The 21,474-nt window shown below is 39.9% G+C and overlaps 1 protein-coding gene across 1 annotated transcript in view; it reads right to left on the bottom strand.

Annotated features, from left to right (window-relative positions):
- Positions 1-21,474, bottom strand: part of LOC122806482 (potassium voltage-gated channel subfamily D member 3-like) — a 495,277-nt gene that overhangs the window by 28,384 nt on the left and 445,419 nt on the right. The window contains exon 5 of the mRNA XM_044076958.1: positions 17,297-17,544. Within this exon, the coding sequence (XP_043932893.1) occupies positions 17,297-17,544 (248 nt within the window). The remainder of the gene's footprint in view (positions 1-17,296; positions 17,545-21,474) is intronic.

Here is a 21,474-nt window from a genome sequence, read left to right as displayed (position 1 = left end):
CAATGGCCTTATTCAAAGTTAAATCACAGTCACAAAGCAAAATTTTTCTCACAGCATCATCTTTAATGCCACACATGAGTCTGTCCTTTATCAACTCATCCCTTAAATTACTAAATTTGCATGTTTTAGCCTTATTTCTCAGGTCAGTTATATATGCTGGAAAAGTTTCACCAGGCTCTTGACCCCTTGTAAAAAAATAAGTGCCTTTCCATCGTAACATTTGTCTGGGGGTTACACATTTCTCTAAATTTACATTTTAAGCATTCAGGGTCCTCCCCTTCACTCAGCCTGTACAACAATAGGATGGCTTTCACCTTCTCCTGTATAGATGGCAGGTGCATACACAAATGAACTCTCCCTTTCTATGGCTTCTGACCCAGCTAAATTAAGTAGAATAAATGTCTTTGTACGATCTTCTTTATCAGAAAATGCAGCCTGTGTGAAAATGCCATACGCTTGCTCAAACACTCTCCAGTTCTCTGCAATAATACTATCAAGTGCACCGGGCTTTGAAAATCTATCTGCTATGCTCACAAATTATGCACAAACACACTGAAAATATGACACTTGTAATTATGTATGAGCAAACTGTTCTGTAAGCTTGTAATAACATTCAAATGCACAATAAATTCTGAAATACTGTACTTTGAGAAATATGCTCTGTAATGGCTATATTCTGTGAAATATGCCTTGTAATGGCTGTACTTTGTGACATAGCTTTACTGTAACACTGCACAAACATGCAAACAGTTTGTGCACTTCTGATAACTCTCATATCTTTGCTTTATACGAAAAATACATGCTTTGAAAAAATGCGTTGTTTCTCCTTATTTTAGTCATTGTATGCAATTTGGACTTTATTTCAAATATTTTCTATAGTAATTTGAATATTTTTATCAATATTGTACATATCAGTTTATGCAAATATCATTTAGAATATTCTTTATGCCTCATTTCATATTTTGCAAATAAGGAATAGTGCTGAGCAAGTTTTAATATGTGAAATTCGTTTCTGACCTGTTTTGCGATGTATGCACATGATAGGGATGATTCACTGCTGTATATTTCTCCATTTCTAGTCAGTTGCCTCATGGCTGTAACTCTATATCCCATTCTCACACCATATTGCTCATCCTTCTCTATCTTAGATGACAAGGAGGCAGGGTATTGCCTTTAGATGCTTTAATACATAGAAACACAGGATGGATAGCAGCATCATAAAATACAAACTAGTTAACAGACAGACCTTACATACATACATCTCAACAGCTTACTACAAAATGGCAGTCAGGCTCACACGTGCTCAGTATTTATACCTTTGTGCAAGTCCTTAGATAGCTTCTTAAAGGTACATATACATTGATCTACACCCCAGGAAACCAAGATTAGCATATAATCATCATATAAGATTATAGAATAAAGCTGGTGGTATTAAACTATCAGACATATAAACCTATGCAAAAGAAACATTCATTAAAGGAATAGTTCGTTGGATAAATGATAAGTATAAGGGTAACCGAAAGAATTGCAAGGCAATTCTATTTAATGTTAAAACAATGAAAATTGTAAAGAAGTGAGCCCAAATTATAAATAATAAAATTTTGATTGGCAATATTTAACTTTCATCAGTATAATACTAACTTTCCAACAGCTTCTTCCTGTGTCAATATTTTGAAAAATAAAATGTTATGGGTGACAATGAAAGTAAAACTGAATACTGTGTCTAATTCCGTTTTATAGTGTTAAAGAAATTTCTGGAAGGTGCAAATGCAGTAAAAATGAGTAAATGGAAGGGTCAGAAATAAAATCACTTGAAATTTTTAACTACTGCAGTATTTTTCAAGGAATTATGAAAAATGCAGTATAACAGTTTGATTAAAAAAACAAATCCTTCTTGTCTGACAGAATATTTATGTCACCCAGCCACTGGAGGATGCACAAACCAGTGCATTTCTTCGTGCTGATCCCAAGCCTGGATAAATGGGGAGGGTTACATCAGGAAGGGCATCCGCTGTAAAACATCTGCCAAATAACATATGCGGACAACAATACAGATTTCCATACCGGATCAGTCGAGGCCCGGGTTAACAATGACTGCCAGCAGTACTGTTAGCCAAAAGGGTGCTTGCGGAAATTGTGCTACTGTTGGCTGAAGGAGAAGAAGAAAGGGAAGGCATGCTCGAAAGCAGAAAGAGAGGTGGAAGGTTAGGAGTATAGTAGTGAGGGTAGGAACTTTGAGTGTTGGCAGTATGACTGGTATAGGGAGAGAGCTAGCTGATATGATGGAGTGAAGGAAGGTTGATATATTGTGTGTGTAAGACAAGAGACCAGATGGAGGGGGAGTAAGGCCAGGTGTATAGGAGGTGGGTTCAAATTGTTCTATCATGGTCTGAATGGGAGGAGAAATGGGGTAGAGGTTATCCTGAAGGATAAGCATGCCAACAGTGTTTTGGAGGTGAAAAGAGTGTCGGATAGAGTGATGTTTATGAAGCTGGAAATTGATGGTGTAATTGTGAATGTTGTTAGTGCATACACTCTGGAAGTTGGGTGTGTGATAGATGAAAGAGAAACATTTTGGAGTGAGTTGGATGAAGTTGTGGTAAGTGTACCCAAGGGTGCGAGACTGGTGATTGGAGCAGATTTCAATGGGCATGTCGGTGAAGGGAACAGAGGGGATGAGGAAGTGATGGGCAGGTATGGTGTTAAGAGGAATACAGAAGGTCAGATGGTAGTGGATTTTGTGAAAACGATGGACATGGCTGTGGTGAATATGTATTTTAAGAAGAGGGAGGAGCATAGGGTGATGTACAAGAGTGGAGGAAGATGAACACAGGTGGATTATGTCCTATGCAGGAGGGCCAGTATGAAGGAGATTGGAGACTGTAAAGTGGTGACAGGGGAAAGTGCATTTAAGCAGCATAGAATGGTGGTCTGTAGGATGATGTTGGTGATCAAGAAGAGGAGGACAAGTGTGAGAGCAGTGCCAAGGATCAAATGGTGGAAGTTGAAAAAGGGTGATAGTGAGGTGGAGTTCAGAGAAGAGTTAAAACAGGCACTGAGGGTTAGTGAAGAGTTGCTGAATAGCTGGGTAACTACAGCAGAGATAGTAAGGGAGACAGCTAGAAAGGTGCTTGGTGTGACATCTGGACAGAGGAAGGAGGACAAGGAGACCTGGTGGCAGAATGAGGAAGTACAGGAGAGTATACAGAGGAAGAGGCTGGTGAAGAAGAAGTGGGATTGTCAGAGAGAGGAAGAAAGTAGACAGGAGTATAAGGAGATGAGGAGCAGGGCAAAGAGAGAGGTGGTGAAGGCTAAGGATAAGGCATATGGAGAGTTGTATGAAAGGTTGGACACTAAAGAGGGAGAAAAGGACCTGTACTGATTGGCTAGACAGAGGGACCGAGCTGGAAAAGATGTGCAGCAGGTAAGGATGATAAAGGATAGTGACGGAAACATACTCACAAGTGAGGAGAGTGTGTTGAGCAGATGGAAAGAGTACTTTGAGGAGCTGATGAATGAAGAGAATGAGAGAGAGCGAAGGTTGGATGATGTGCAGATAGTGAATCAGGAAGTGAAACAGATTAGCAAGGAGGAAGTTAAGGACAGCTATGAAGAGGTTGAAGAATGGAAAGACTGTTGGTCCAGATGACATACCAGTAGAAGCATGGAGGTGCTTAGGAGAAATGGCAGTGGAGTTTTTAACCAGATTGTTTAATGAAATCTTGGAAAGTCAGAGGATGCCTGAGGAGTGGAGAAAAAGTGCCTATTTTTAAGAATAAGTGCAGAGCTGTAGTAACTACAGAGGGATAAAACTGATCAGTCACAGATTGAAGTTATGGGAAAGAGTAGTGGAAGCTAGGTTAAGAAGGGAGGTGATGATTAGTGATCAACAGTATGGTTTCATGCCGGGAACAAGTAGTACAGATGCGATGTTTGCTCTGAGAGTGTTGTTGGAGAAATATAGAGAAGGTCAGAAGGAGTTGCATTGTGTCTTTGTGGACTTGGAGAAAGCATATGATAGGGTGCCTAGAGAGGAGTTGTATTGTATGAGGAAATCAGGAGAGGCAGAGAAGTATGTAAGAGTGGTACAGGATATGTACGAGGGTAGTGTGACAGTGGTGAAGTCTACAGTGGGAGTGACAGATTTGTTTAAGGTGGAGGTGGGATTACATCAAGGATCAGCTCTGAGCCCTTTCCTATTTGCAATGGTGATGGACAGGTTGACAGATGAGATCAGACAGGAGGCCCCATGGACTATGATGTTTGCAGATGACATTGTGATCTGTAGTGACTGGGGACCAGGTTGAGGAGACCCTGGAGAGGTGGAGATATGCTCTAGAGAGGAGAGAAATGAAGGTCAGCAGGACTAAGACAGAATATATGTGTGTGAATGAGAGAGAGAGGATAGAGGAATGGTGAGGATGCAGGGAGTAGAGTTGGCAAAGATGGATGAGTTTAAGTACTTGGGATCAACAGTTCAGAGTAATAGTGAGTGTGGAAGAGAGGTGAATAAGAGAGTACAGTCAGGGTGGAATGGGTGGAGATGAGTGTCATGAGTGATTTGTGACAGACTGGTACCAGTAAGAGTGAAAGGGAAGGTCTACAAGAGGGTAGTGAGACCTGCTATGTTGTATGGGTTGGAGACAGTGGCATTGACAAAAAGGCAGGAGTCAGAGCTGGAAGTGGCAGAGTTAAAGATGTTAAGATTTGCACTGGGTGTGACAAGGATGGGCAGGATTAGGAATCAGTATATTCGAGGGTCAGCAAAGGTTGGAAGGTTTAGAGACAAAGTCAGAGAAACAAGATTGCATTGGTTTGGACATGTGCTGAGGAGGGATGCTGGGTATATTGGGAAAAGGATGCTAAGGATGGAGCTGCCAGGTAAGAGGAAAAGAGGAAGGCCTAAGATAAGGTTTATTAATGTGGTGACAGAGGACATGTAGGTGGTTGGTGTGACAGAGCAATATGCAGAGGACAGGAAGAAATGGAAACAGATGATCTGGTGTAGGGACTCCTAAAGGGAACAGCCAAAAGAGAGAAGAAGACAGCCTATGAAAAGAATACTCTCATAAGAATATTATCTGATTTGTCTATTAACTTATAAAGAGGACTGAAATTTGAATTTATGGAGATTCATATTAAAAAAGAAGAAAATATATTAGATAATTATAAAAATAATGTGATATTTTATTAATAAGACATCTTCGATGCAATTTTGGTGGGGGGCTATTTGGAAATGTTTTCATCAGGCCTTTTTTACACCTGACAGGGTAGCTAGAGTGTTCAGAAGTATGACACAAACATTTGTTGGAGATGTAATTTAGAGCTTAAAGCTAATTTAAGTTGTATGCTATATGATTATATACAACCTGCAACTCTACCGGGAAAAACATTTAATACTTAACCCACTGGTCAATTTTTTTTTCATTACTTTTCTTCAATATTTCTTTATCTTCAAGTCTTAAACAGTGATCATTATTATGTATCGATCAGTGTTATGTATTATGGACTGCTCTAGTCATAGCATGAAAAATTATGAGGAACTGGAAGAAAAGTTCATCTCCTCAGCTTGACAACTTTCTTCCACTTCTTGAAGCAGTAGTGGATAGAGAGACTGAAGTTAAGAACATCATATATCCCAATCTATGCAGTTAGTAGAAAAGTATGAAGATGGATAGTAGCAGGTCTTCTGAATTAACATAAACTTAGTATGGTTATTAAAAAGAAGCTAATATTATGGAGTACAAAACTGATCTGAAGCATCACTGTAAATATGTAAATAATTGGAAAGTTTGTTCATAGGTTCATAGGTGTGTACTAGGCTAATGGCCCTAGAGCCTTTACAAACTTAGCCCATAGGATTACCCTGACATCGTGCCACCTGACCTTAGTTCTCTGTGCCTCTGTTGAGTAGAGCCACTGGAGTGATCCCTTCCACTCATCAAGTTTTCTCTTGAAGAGGGCCAGTGAGGTTCTCTGTTTGACATGTATGGGAAGTCTATTCTGTAGCAAGGGCAGTCTCTCGGTTATGAACCTGTCCCTCCAGCTCGTTCTGTTGATTGTGGAAATGAGGCTGAGGTCACTGGAGCATGTGGTGCAGAGGGATTAGGATTTCTTTAGCTGTAGCATTTCTAACAGAGCTGGATCAGACATGGCTTTGTATGTCAATCAGAGATCGCCTCTAAGTAGGCGATATGAGACAGAGAATAGGTGGAGTTTTTTGAGTCTGTCCATATAGGACAAGTGTTTAAGGCCTGGGATCCTCTTTGTGAGGTACTTTTGTGGCCTCCAGCTGTTGCAGGTGTCTAGTGAGGTACATGCCAAATGGGGCATTGTACTTGATGATTGGCCTAATGAGGGAAGAGTAGAGGGAGACAATGACCTCTTTCTTCCTGGATGCAAAACCCTTAGTAATGAGATGTGCCACATAGAAGGACTTTCTGACCATAGTGGCAATGTGGTGGTCAAAACAGAGGCTGCTCTCAGCCTGTGTTCCCAGATCTCTTATAACACCTTCTATGTTCAGTGGACTACCATCGATGTGGTAATTCATGGGAACTAGGTTTTTCCCAAAGGGGATTACGACACATTTTTTGGCATTGAGCTTAAGGCCATGGTTCTGACACCAGTTGTTGGTCTCAGTGAGGCCTTTCTGTAGGATAGCAACATCACTTGGAGAGTTAATAATAGCTCACAACTTGCAATCGTCTGTGAACTTTGTCAGCCGGATACCCTTTGTGTTGGCCTGGACTTCAGAGATGTAGATACCAAACAGGAGCGGACCCAGGACTGAACCCTGTGGCACTCCACTCATGACTGGTCAGCAATCTGACTTGGAGTCCGCTACTTTCACACTATGGGTTCTATCTGTGAGCCACTTTAAACCCATCTAGTGATATAGGGGTTGATGCCTAGCTTAATGAGTTTTTCTATGATTTCTGAATGGGTAATGGTATCAAATGCCTTGGCCAGATCAAGGGAGGCTGTATGAACCATCTTGCCTTCATCCACATCTCTGGTGACCGACTCAAAGAAGTTAACCAAGTTGAGCAGACATGATCCACCCTTCACAAAACCAAACTGTGTGGGATTCAGAGTTTGGAGATTCCCTATATACTTGTTTATTAGGTCCATGATGATGTGTTCCATAGCTTTGCATATCAGACTCATCAGGCTAATGGGGCGATAGTTCCCAAGGTCTGTAGTTGCTCCTCCTTTGTGGAGAGGGAGGACTGTAGCAGTGCTCCATTCAGTAGGGAAAAAGCCTGAGGTGATGCTGTGATTGAACAGGGTAAACAGGTGAAGTACCAGTTCACTCTGTAGTTCATGTAGCGCACAGCCAGGGATATTGTCAGGTCCCATGAAAGCTGTATTCTTGGCCTTGGACAGTGCTGTTTTAACCTGTGCAGCAGTAATACTGGGTGCCTGGCAATCTACTGGTATTGTGATTGGTCCTTTGGGGGGGGGGGGTAAAGTTGTCACTGAGTCTGTCGGCCAGTATATTGGCAGTATCTGTTTGTTCGGTATAGGAGGTATCATTGTGCTGTAGCTCAGAGCAATTCTGGGTATTGCCATGGAGATTCTTTACATAACTATAGAAGCCCTTGTGGTTGTCTTTACTATCTGCTGCAATTCTGATTCCATAGCTAGCTTTAGAGGATTTGATGCGGGATCTCAACTTTTTGTTGAGGCTGATAAGAGAGTTTTTCCCATCTTGGGACTTCACCTTTTTCTGCATCAGTTTCCTCCTTCTGTTGTAGAGTTTGTTTATGGCAGGGGACCACCAGATTGGCTTCCTTTTTTTGGAGGAGAGCGTCTTGGTTCTATTGGGTATAGCGAGATCCATGCATTTGTTTATGTGTTTGCACAGTGCATTGGTGTATGATTCGGTGGTCATGCAACTATTCTCCATTTGCATGGATGCCATGAAGTTAGCCACCTCTGTTTTTAGGAGCCCAACGTTAGCTTTGGAGAAGTTTTTCATGGTGGTTACCTTTTCAGGGGTGGGGATGATGTGGATTTCTAGGGTGATTAGTTTGTGGTCGGATCTAACCAGGGAGGAGTTAACTATTGGTGTAGAGCAACTTTTGCCCATGTTAGTAATGACCAGGTGAAGGATGTTGCTACCTCTAGTGGAGGTAAGAATGAGCTGGTCCAGGGCATTTGAATTAATGAATTTCAGGAAACGTTGGGCAAGTGCATTGGTACATGAGTAGTTTTCCCAGTTAATGGAGGGGTAGTTGAAGTTGCCCAGTATGAGAGTGTTAGGTTTAACCCAAATATTCTCCATTGTGCTTAGGAACGTGGAGTGTGAGTCTTGGGACATTGTTGGGGACGTATAGCAGGCTACCGCTGTCTTTCCCAATGTTAGCTGCACCTGAAGTATCTCTGATGCATTATGTTGGTCTACCAGTCTGGAGGTGTGTGCATCCTTTATGAATATTGAAACACCGCTGCCTTTGGAGCTTCGATCCAAGTTCTGGGGCCGAAAGGTGTGGAATAAGTTATAGCCTGATAGTGCAGGGGTGCTTTCTGCTGCCTTGAACTAGGTCTCTGCTACAGCACAAATGTCGATATTCTCCATTTTAAGGAGTGTTTTGAGTGAGTGCATTTTCAGATTTAGACTTCTAGCATTGAGCAGCATGACCCTCAGATTGCATTTGTTTGCAGCTGTTACAGTGGTAATTTGGTCTTTGGAACACTGCCTAAAAAAAGGCAGTATAGGGGTGGCAAGAGCTTTGGCCAGTATCCAGAAGCCCGGGGTGACAGATGCAGGCCATCCATGGCAAAGCATCGAGGTCTGCTAATCATGTCATCCCAGGCAAACAGATACTGGATCCCCTTAGAATGACACTGGAAACTTAGCCAATTGTTGAAATCAATCATTTTCTGCTTGTACTGTGGTATTCTGGGTGATGGTAGGATGCTGCTCAGGACTAGGGTCATACCCACCTGGGCTACATAATCCAAGAGCTCCTCCATGTCTCTTTTCATGTAGTCCAGGGAGGTATGTCTCAGGTTATTCACACCCACATGTACAATGACAGAGTCATATTTGTACCTGTTGTTGACAGACCTGAGTGCATGTGTTATGTGGTGGATCCTGGCACCTGACAGGGAGTTGACTGTTACTTTCTCCTTATTCATCCTAGTGAGTGGGACCACTATTGGGTCATCTATGACTAGTGTGTTGTTCATGCTGTTCTGCCTTAGGGGCTTTGGTTGAGTGGCACACTGTTTAGGAGAGTTGTGTGTCGCTTGATTAGTGTTGTGCTGTGGTGGTCAAGTTCGTTTCTGTCTTGGAGGTTTCTGCTGTTTGGGTAGGTTTTTATTGAGAGCCTCTGCAGAGGTGGGAGTGTGTTTTTTGTTTTTATGTGAAGGCAGTGTTGGTGTATGTTCTGGAGGGCTATGTGTTCCATGTGGTGTGGTGCAAGTGTTGACCTTCTCCTTTTGACCAGCTATTCTGATCTTGGCTGGAGAGTGCGTGGCTTCCAATTTGGACATATAAGTGCATCTCTTGCAAGTCTGAGTGTTGGGAGGTAAGAGGAGAGGGTTGTGGGTGCACATGAGACAGTTGCTACATTGTCTCAGGATGCCCAAGTTCAGGTTAATAGTTGAAAGCACAGGGAACAGTGACCAGTGGGATTGCTGAGCCCTCCGGTAGCAGGAATCATAACAACACTCTTATAACAGGGGCAGGGAAGCAAGGTTGCATTCAAGGGACCACTCGCAATGGAATATCAGAGGTTTTTAATTTTGACAGTTGGGCTGGTCAACGTTTTCATTTCCAGCAAGGTACTGTAATTAATTCTACTCATGACAATGTTGAAAGTACCTTTGGTACTTTCATGGACAAGCTCTATAATTTAAAAAGCAAACAGCTTGAAATTGATTATCTAAGAGAATGTGTACGAGTGAAACGCATCCCGAAAGGGTTACATTTATATAAATTCCCGAATAACATCCAACCGGGAACAGTGTTGTATGAGAAGTTATGTGCAGTCTTTGATAAAGCAGGTTTGGAAATGTTGAATTTAATGATTCTAGATTATGAAAGTAAAACCGAAGTTTTGTTAAAAGACTTGAATGTATTAAATGAAAAAATGACTGATGACAGTAATTTTACAAGTATAAAGAGAGATTATGAAAAAATGTTTGTGGAAGTTGATCAATTTTGTGAAAAAATTTTAAATCGAAAAATTAGAAACTGGACAGGGATTTGTTGGAATATAGGGAGGGGAAGGCCTACCCAAATCCCATTAGGGGAAGGAGAGGACAGGTTGCTGTTCAGATGTGTAGTAGGGAAGAGGAGGAGGAGAGTAACCTGAATGTTATTGATTATAATAACATAACAGACCCATCCAGACGAAGTGAAAGACTAGCGGAGAGAAACAAGAAACACCCAGTCCAGGATTTTCAATACCCCCCCCGGCAGACGGGGGAAGGGGTTCAGTCATCAACAGCAGGTATGGAACGAATCATTCAACCAAACACAGAATTAAAACTAACTACACTGGATGTAGATTTGCACTTGGAAAAGCAGATAGTTTACAGAGAAAACAATTTTTCTATTTTTAATTACACTGAAATGATTCCTACACCTACATATTTTAGTTTGTTTGAGAAAGGGCTCCATTATGTTCCTCTTAAAACAATTAACATTACTGAGTCATTAGTGGATTTGAAAATGTTTGTAAGACAAATGAATCTAAAGATATTTTTTAAAGGGAAAACCAAACCTGACTGTAATTTAAGTAGAACAAGCATTTTTAACCCGCCGAACCACCCTATTCTGAATATATTTGGGGAATTAGTGGAGAAGGACTTGAGACACATGACATCAAACTCACAAAGTTCTCAGTTTAGTAATTTAGAAAATAAAGAATGGGATTTGATGCAAACTTTGAAAAAAGAACATTGCAGAATTATGAAACCAGACAAGGGGGGAGGGGTAGTGTTGATGTATGAGGTAGATTATGATGCCCACATTTATGAAATGTTACAAAAGGAAGATCAATATGAAATATCATCTATAAATGAAATCAACATAGCCCACTCCAAAATTAAGTACTTGTTATACGACCATCTGTTACAAGGTGTCATTAACGAGAGTCTTTACAACTTTTTATATGTGGAAAGACCCAGGATCCCAGTTATTTTTGGGATTCCAAAAACGCATAAAGGGCTAGAGGAATTGAAGTTTAGACCAATAGTGGCAGGGTCGGGAAGTATAACAGAGCCACTTGCTAAGTTTATTGATGAAAAACTGAAAGTTTTCATGTCCACAATTGAAAGTATTTGTAAGGACTCTTGGGAATTCTTAAAGGACATTAAACAGGAATGGTTTGACACCCAGCTTTGGATGGTAACGGTAGACATAATAGAACTATTTCCCAGTATACCACACCAAATAGGTTTGGAATGGTTTGGTGAGGTTTTAACCAAAGAGACAGGCTTGGATAACAGGAATATTATAATTTAATGATGGAATTCATGGAAATCATACTGGAAAACAATTTTATGTTGTTTAAAGGTGAATTCTATAGGCAAAGAAAAGGGGTGGCGATGGGAACCCTTTGTGCTACGGTTTATGCCAACTTAGTTTTGTATTACTGGGAACAAAAATATGTATTGAATAGTTCCTGGAAGGGAAAGATAAAATTTTATAGACGATATTTGGATAATATCTGTCTATTATGGTCTGGTACAGAGGATGAATTAAAAAGGTTCATACAGTTTATCAATTCAAGTACAAGTTTTCTGAGTTTCACCCATGAGATTAATTTAAATGAATTACATTATTTAGATATTAAATTAACAAAAGATTATATTAACTCTTGCTTTCAATCCCAAATATTCAGGAAACCTACTTTTTCTAATGCTTACTTGCACTTCGAGAGTGGGCACCCTTTTTACCAAAAAAAGGGAATTATTAAGGGACAAGTAATCAGAGCCTCAAAGATGTCTAGTTTATTGGAAATTTTCAATAAAGAAACACTCATTCTTAAAGATTTATTTTTGGAAAAGGGGTACCCTGAACATTTGCTAGATAACACAATTTACGAAGTTAGTAACAGTAGAGAAACGAAATACCCACCTTTATTAGGGTTAGGTAGAGCATTAATACAGGTGGAACCACAAAGGAAGAGTTCCGAGGTTGGGAACAAGAATAATTTTATGTATACATTTTCCAATAAGGCACAAGAGCTGGAAGCTATCATTATTAAATATTGGCCTATTTTGGGAGTGAACGAAGAACTTAAAGAATTCTTTGTTGAGAAGCCTCACTTTATAAGAAGGAGAGGGGTTAATTTAAAAGAATGGTTTGAAAGAAAGGAAAATGTTAACATGAACAAGAAGAGAAAGGGGACATTCAAATGTAATCATTGTAACCAATGCGCTGCTATGCTAAATCAGGGCACTTTTTATCTTCCCCATAGAAAATTTGAGATAAGATCTGACAATTATTATAATTGTGCATCTAAAGGAGTAGTATACTTAGGGGTCTGTATATTCTGTTTATGTTTTTTATGTTGGTAAAACAGAGAGACCCCTAAGAAGAAGGGTATATGAGCATCTTTATGACATCTCGAAGAAGAAAGAAACAAATGCTTTTTTTAAGCATTCCCAGACATGTAAAGAAATGGAATTAAGGTTCATGGTATTAGAGAAAGTCACACCTGAATTAAGAGGGGGGAGTTGGGAAACATTACTTGAATACCGTGAACTTTATTGGCAGCTTAAACTAAATGCTACTAGGTTCCCAGGACTAAACGACAATATCAACATTGCCCCAGTGTTAAAATTAAGAAAGGCTAGACTCTAACACATTTAGGATGGGGTTCTATAGTTTATTCATAAAAGATTTAAATAATAAAAAAATTTCTTAAAAAGTTTATTAAGAGATGTTTAGGTTTTAGTTTTTAATGTTAGGGATGTTGTATGTTATTTATGTATTCCGTTTGCTATTTTTTACTGTTTGTAAAAAGAATGAAAGACATGGAGTTATTATTTTAATTAATTAATTGATGAATTACTTGTTAACCAGCTAACATGGAACACTACTATTTAAAGGGACGATGTATAAACGCATTATTTAATCCTTGAAAAAGCCTGGTAGAGTACCGGGCGAAAGCGCTTGGTTGGATATTTTACATTTATTAAACTTCTGCCTTGAAGATTTGCCGTTATTTTTGGAGGGCTCCGGGTCCTGTACTGGTGGATATTTTGGAGTTACTTGGTTTAGTTGCTGCATTGATTAAGCACAGGGAACTAACCTTTAGACATGCCTGGATGGGTGGGTATTAATAAGTACTGGGGCTATTTCCTTGTAGAATGTTTAGTGCTAGTAGCACTTTTGTGTGCTACAATAATTGCTACAAGATGTCTGTTAAAGTGCTAGACTGATAAGCTAGTAAAAGTGCAGGAGAGGAGAGAACTAACAGGTCTAAAGGAAAAATTGAAGATCAGACTTTGGCACTGCTCAGAAGCTACAAACAGTCCTGGATACACCAAATCTGCATTTGGACTAGACTAGTTACAGAAAAGGCAGGAAACAAGTGCAAACACGGGCATTTAAACCAGAAAATTGAAAGACATGGAAAATTGCCCAAACAGACAATAAACTACAATTTCTGGGCCAGAAACCACTCCTCTTGTGGTAGATAGGCTATCTAGTGCTTACCACTCCCACTGACAAGCTAGAAGACTTCCCGCCAACACAGAAAGGCTTGTGGGGCTCAGAAGCTTACATACAGCCCTGGATACACAAATCCGTATCTGGACTAGACTAGTTACAAAAAAGGTGGGAAACAAGCACAAATGTGGGATTTTAAACCAGAAAGTTGAAGGAGATGGAAAAAACTGCCCAAACGGACAATAAACTATGATTTCTGGGTCAGAAACCACTCCTCTTGTGGTAGATAGGCTACCTAGTGCTTACCACTCCCACTGACAAGCCAGAAGTCTACCCTAGATGCAGAAAGGCTTGGGGGGGCTCAGAAGCTTACAAATCCTGTCATATCGTTATATTGTTTGAATAAAAATATAGATCTTTATCTACTATAATGTAACATCAATCATTGTTTTACTTTCAGATGAGTATTATATTTCTATGATGATATGGAACAACTAATAAAAAAATCTTTAAAAAAAATGTGTGTGTTGCTGAAAAAAAAATCTGTCAGAATTCCTTGAATCTCAACCATCTTGTCCTGAGCTGTAAGTGCTTATGATGTGAGTCTATTCATCTCAAAAAGTTACCAGCGTTGAAGACCACTTCAAGTTCACTGTTGACCATAAGTGGTGAAGCAGAACTTCCATTATCTTTGCTAATGTGAGACATTCATCTAGAAAAATGATTGCCTGATAACCTGGTCTTTAGATGGCACAAATTGTGCATTTGGAAACTAAAGATGATACTAAGCTGAAACCTGAGATGCATTTCTGTGAAGTGACATTAATGTTACATGTAAACAGGCATATTCCACATCCGGTGATGCCAAGTAAACTATCTTGTAAAAACAGAAGCAGTGTTTTAGAACTACCATCCTAAAAGGCTTTGTATTTGAGTTTGCTGAGGTGTGTCAAATCTAGAACTAATGTCTGTGCCCTTCCTTTTTGTGAAATAGACTTGGAAATGATACATAGACCTTTTTGATCTGAGGGCATCTACTGTAGCACTTTTTAAATAGTGACTAATACACCAGAGGCTCTGTAATTAATGTGTGTAGAAACCAGCTGCATTTGAGGTTTCTGATGAAACTCTTTTGAATAACTGGAATTAATGTGTAAAGTAAATTGTTTGTTGGTAGATATTTTCTGCCATAAGGATGGATATGTTTGAACACCACATCCTAGGAATATTGAGGAAGGGTACAGAAAAAGTTTGGCGGACCTTTGAATCTCATAAAAAACAAGTCCATCTTTAATAATCTCTAGGACTGCTGCCACAAGCCTTAGGACTACTTAGCAGATAAAACTTTCCCAGGATGCCTGAAACACTTTCCCTTCTGTAATGCATCACATTTCTCACAGACTGTAGTTCTTTTTTTACTATGCTTCAAGAACATTTAGAGAACCTGGTCTAATTGCTTTTTAAGTGACTGTGAAAAAAATATTTTAAGGATTTGTGTGCAAATGCAGTTTTACATCTCTTTATCTTCTTAATTTTTATTTTTACTTTCTATGCCAGTGGCATAGGCCCTTACTCTCATGATTCCTGAACACTTATTTTGAAAGTGTGCCAGTGGTTGGACTATGCTGTCTGCTGACATTTGCACTCACTATACTGACTTGGAGAAACATCACACCTCTCTTGCACAATCTGGACTTGGTTTCTTGTTCAGTTTTGTATTACTTTTAAAATCTTGTTGGGTCTCTGTTACTTGAAAGGGGTTTGGTCAAGATGTTTATCTTACAGGCACAATAGAAAGTGTTTGATTTTCACCTTTGAGGGAACTTGACTAGGCTTAAAATGACCCACAAGGGCAGTAAGCCTGGTACTCACCTATGAACCGATATACTGCCCCAGCCAGGTCTTGTGCCTAGCCTTCCAAGGGTTGCAGGTAGCTCCTAACATGTGTTTGGAAATATTTGTCACTTTGTTTCACATTCCAGGCTCTGTACCTGTAGATTGTGCTGCCTCGGTGGCTGCACGAATGCTCTGCCTTGGCCATCTTTATCAGGCTCCTCTCAATTTTATACTTGAGCTTGCATTTGACAACAGGGATGATTCCTTTTATATTTATTTTTCACCTAATATTATCGCTATTTTGCATAGATGTTATTAATTTGCTTAACTTTGTGTGTTCAGTAGCTGCTGTTGTGGTTTAAAACACTTAAATAAATCTGAAGTACACAGGCAGTAGGTTCTGAATGAAGCATTCTCACCCTTAGTTGAGATTCACAACATCATTACTGAAACAACTACAATTCTTTGGAGCACAAACACCCAGCATCATAAAGAAAACAGCACATGACAATCATAAAACTTAATTTTTTTATGAGGCTGAACCCTTATCATGAGCTATCTGATGCTCACATCCCAGGCCTAAATATGAAATAATGAATAAGAAACACATTTTCCCTTTATTGACTGACGTTGCAGATATTAAACAGCACTACTGACAAAATAACTGCCATATTGAAGCACTGACGTTAAAATACTTCACTTAGAGATACAACACCTCATGTGCAAACAACATTTCTCATCGAATTATAGTGCTTCCTAAACTGTGTCCAGTTTATTTAAAAGAGCTACTGTTGGCCTGTGTCCTGGCAAGGTCTCAGGTTAGCTGGGAGAGACTGATAGCTATTTATAAGGTTGGGCCTGAGATGGTGGATAGATTATATTTTGTATATGGTACACTGGTCCTATGGAACCAGCTTTGTGTACTTATCTGGATATGTAATACTGAAGTTTCTTTCAGTAGGTCTCTTAAATACCACAGTTCTAGAAGAGCTTCATTAAATATGCGTAGAGTCTATTTTCAGTTTTCTGAATTTATTTTAAATATTTACTGTCTTAACCACATTTGATCTGCACTGATGCATCTTTACCATGTTATGTATTTACTTAATTTGATATTTAGTTTTAAGTTGGTAAAACTTAACAGTGCCATAAAATAGCATGTGATATAGAATGAAGCTGGGGTATTGTAGATTTGTGGTGGTAAAGACAGATAAATATATTGGTTGCTACTCAGTGCATGAATGTATCTGACAGCAGCATTTAAGACATGATACATGAGACCATGGCAAGAAATGGTAAGTGTACAGAGTACCACGGCATAGATTGCGGTATGTCAGTTCTTCACAGATATACCATGTATGTGTCCTGAAACATGACACAGTGTACTCTGGTATTAAAAACATGCAATTTCAGCTCACTAGTGTCTGGCATGTCAAACTATGATGGTGCATTTTTGCCCTGTTCTTCTGTATGCCCCTTTCATTTTGAAGAATCCTTATTCACTGTAATTACACGAGGCAAGAGGTTCACTGGTTCCTTTTGAATGTACTGAATCTTCCATCCTACTGGAAAAGATCTGCAGTTGAACATCTCGGATCACAGTAAATAAGAGCTGCTTGTTTAATAGAAAGAAATTACATTTTTAATCATTGGTTGCAGCCAACTAATTTGTAATGGTCTTACTAACTCAGAATCGATGTTAAGTGTATTGACTTTTGAATTAAAGTTTAACATATACACAGAATAGCATTTGTTTATTTCTCAACAGTTACATGCAGTATTTTTTATTCAGGCAGAAGTGATTTTGCTGGCTTATCACGTTACCTTGATGTAAGTGAGGGCTGATCACTACATTGGATGTGAATTGTACTTAGCTCTTGCATGCTTCTTAAGCGTGTAGCTGGCATGTTAGAATTAGGGAGATGTGCTGTTTTCTTATTGCGACGTGAGCAGCAGGAAGTGGTCAGTCCCTGGTTACTGGACAGTGAAGGGCTCCGTGTTGTTGAATAGTTTTGCAGAGAGCTGTCCATACAGTTTTGCTCAAAGGTTGGCTCATCCACAAACTCATGGTTCTGTTAAAAAAAAAGCAGAGTTAACAAAGTTAGAGAGTATTAGGTTAAATGGCAGTGCACACTGCACATACTGTATGGTGCCTGTCTTTCAAAAGCCTCTTGTCACTCCTCCTCCTCCTCATCACTGAGATCTATGCATGTCTTGCTACATTCCTGCTTTCATTTCTGTGCTGTGCTGTAATCTACTGCAACTCGGACACAATGCTTGCCCAGTGCTTTCCTTTGATGTGTTATATTTTCCTGGTATTTATTAGGTGCACTTTCAAGCTTTTTTAACCATCGATGTTCTATATATTTCTGCAGTTAACATCAAAGGTTGGCTATCTTTCTTCATGTCAGTCAACCTCTCCTTCCTGCTGCTTACGAGCTGCATTATAATATAAACCAAGAACATTTTGAAGCCACTCTGAGTCTTAGACATCAGCAGCCATGACACAATGTCACTTTAGCAAATTGAGCTATGCAGGCTTTTTATCTCCTTGGACGGCTGTTGTTTAAGTGTGTATAATAGACAGCAAATGTCACTTGGCAAGTCTGAAAGTAATGATAGAAAGTGAAAGGTGAATGACGCTTCACCAAAAATGACTCTATTTTTTTTTTTAAATTTTAGTGCTTTTATGACCAGACATACTGTGCTAATTTGACCAGTGTAAAAGTACCCCAGCATAAACACACTTCCTCATGGATTTCTGCAGTGTTGTGTTAAGAATATTTGTGTGCTTACATGTGAGTTGTGTAGACAGAGGGATTTGTGCCCTCACTATGCAGCAAAGGAGTTTGTGTGTTCATAGACTAGATTTTTACATCTGCATTTACAAGAGCATTTTAACAGAAAAGTATTTGTTTTAACAGACTAGAAGTGCATTTGTGATTAGCCTCTTTGCCATTACTCTACATAACTTTTGCTAGAAAATCTTTCTTATATTCATCCTTGTAAATAATCCTCAATTTAAAACCCAAAAGACAGTTCCAGAGACTGTTATTACTGCAAGCACAGAGAATTGCTATATTTGGGATAGCCTTCTTGTCTCCATCAGAAAAACCTACTTCCCCCTCCTCACTCTGAGGAGATGGCCATCAGTCATCCTGTCCTTCCTTGCATAAACTCTGGTATCTACTATAAAAATGCAAGTAATCTGTACTGTAAGCAGGGATGCAGACTTTATGCCAGTGGAGCTGGGCTAAGTAATAAAACTTATCACATAATGGATAGAGTTCCCAGTGGTATATAATTCTTTGTCATGGTGATACATGGCTGAATGAGTTTGTTAGTAATATTTTAGTATTAAAATTCTACTTAATTTTAGCAAAGCAGTTTGTTACTTGCACAATGAAAATATGTTCTTAATGCAAGCTAAGGAAAATAGACCAGAGTTTGGTAGCGCTGTGTGATATATTTGTGTTAGTTATATTAGGGCAGGAAATGACCCCATGGATGGGCTGGAGGAAAAAAGACAAGAGTAGGGCATGAGAGACTCACAAAGGGTTATTATTCAGTGACAGCAGACCCATTGAACAGTATCATGACATGACAACAGACCCACTGAAGAGTGTCACTGCTGAAAATCACTGGAAACGAGCCACAAAGCATCATAGAAAATGATGAAGTTTATAACACATAGGTTCATTCATTACCAGCAGTTCAAAAGATAGATGCTAGAAAACCAGATATAGTGGTCCAAGAAAAGAAGACAAAAGTAGCATTGATCATTGAAATTACTACACCCAATGACTTGCATACGAGAGACACAAAATCATAAAATATCAGGATCTGCAGGCAGAAACGTGAGCAATGTGGAAGAAAGAGACCCAGACAGTTCCAATAGTAGTTGGAGCAACGGGTCTTATAAAAAAGAATTTACAATCATATTTAAATATGTTATGAATCCATGTAACCTCATACGAATTGCAGAAGGAGTCATTACTGGGCACATTGCGAGTGCTGCGAAGAGCACTTTTGGCTGATATGAAAGATTGAAACAATACTGATTTCATGAACTTTAATCATACTTTGACTTAGGAATGAGGTCCATGCCCATCATAGTATTAGAAACCCAAAAGATTTGGAGAAATTAAAAAAAACAGTATCATGAAACAAGGCCAAGAATACAGCTTTTATGGGATGTGACAATATCCCTGGCTGTGTTCTACATGAATTACAGAATAAACTGGCACCTCGCCTGTGTGCCCTGTTCAATCACAGCCTCACCTCAGGCTTTGTCCCTACTGAATGTTGCACTGATACAGTCATCCCTCTCCACAAAGGAGGAGCGACTACAGACCCTGGGAACTATCGCCCCATTAGCCTGACAAGTCTGATATGCAAAGCTATGGAACGCATCATCATCATCATGGACCTAATAAACAAAGATATAGGGAACCTTCAAACTCTGGATCCTACACAGTTTGGTTTTGTAAAGGTTAGATCATGCCTGCTCAACCTGGTCGACTTCTTTGAGTCAGTCACCAGAGCTGTGGATGAAGGCAGGGTGGTTCATACAGCCTACCTTGATCTGGCCAAGGCCTTTGATACCATTCCCCACTCAAGAGTCATAGAAAAACAAACTAAGCTAGGCATCAACCCCTATATCACTAGGTGGGTTGCAAATTGGCTCACAGACAGAACCCACAGTGTGAAAGTAGCTGACTCCAAGTCAGACTGTCAACCAGTCACGAGTGGTGTCCCACAGGGTTCGGTCCTGGGTCCTCTCCTGTTTGGTATCTACTTCTCTGAAGTCCAGGCCAACACGAAGGGACTCTGGATGACAAAGTACACAGATGATTGCAAGCTGGGAGCCATAATTAACTCCTTAAGTGAGGCTGACATCCTAAAGAAAGGCCTCACTGAGACCAATGACTGGTATCAGAACCATGGCCTTAAGCTCAATGCCAAAAAATGTGTCGTCCTCCTCTTTTGGAAAAACCTGATTCCCATGAATTACCACATTGATGGTAGTCCACTGAACACAGAAGGCATCATAAGAGATCTGGGAACACAGGTTGACAGCAACCTCTCTTTTGACTACCACATTGCCACTGTGGTCAGAATGTCCTTCTATGTGGCACATCTCATTACTAAGGGTTTTGCATCCAGGAAAAAAGAGGTCATTGTCTCCCTCTACTCTTCCCTCATTAGGCCAGTCATTGAGTATAATGCCCCATTTGGCATGTACCTCACTAGACACCTACAACTGGAGAGGCTGCAAAAATACCTCACAAAGAGGATCTTAGGCCTTAAACACTTGTCCTATATGGACAGACTCAAAAAACTCCAACTATTCTCTGTCTCATATCACTTACTTAGAGGTGATCTCTGCTTGACTTACAAAGCCATGTCTGACCCAGCTCTGCTAGAAATGTTCATCTAAAGAAATCCCAGTCCCTCCACACTATGCACTCCAGAGACCTCAACCTCATTACCACAAACAACAGAACAAGCTGGAGGGACAGGTTCATAACCCACAGACTGGCCATGCTATGGAATAGACTTCCCATACATGTCAAGTGGAATGCCTCACTGGCCCTCTTCAAGAGAACTCTTGATGAGTGGATGGGAAATAGAAAATTCACCTCGGGGATCACTCCAGTGGCTCTACTTGACAGAGGCACTGGGAACTAAGGTCAGGTGGCATGATACCAGGGTAATCCTATGGGCTAGGCTTGTAAAGGCTCCAGGGCCATTAGCCTAGTACACACCTATGAACCTATGACAGTTATGACAGCAGACCCACTGAACCATATCATGACAGTTATGACATGACAGTGGACCCAGTGAACAGTATCATGACAGTTATGACATGACAGCAGACCCAATGAACAGTATCATGACAGTTATGACATGACAGCGGACCCAATGAACAGTATCATGGCAGTTATGACATGACAGCAGACCCACTAAAAAGTATCATGACAGTTATAACAATGTACATT

This window comes from Protopterus annectens, chromosome 7.part0 (genome assembly GCF_019279795.1).
Source record: "Protopterus annectens isolate FY-2018-M chromosome 7.part0, PAN1.0, whole genome shotgun sequence".
NCBI classification, from domain to species: Eukaryota; Metazoa; Chordata; order Ceratodontiformes; family Protopteridae; genus Protopterus; species Protopterus annectens.
This window is presented reverse-complemented; position numbering and strand designations above follow the sequence as displayed.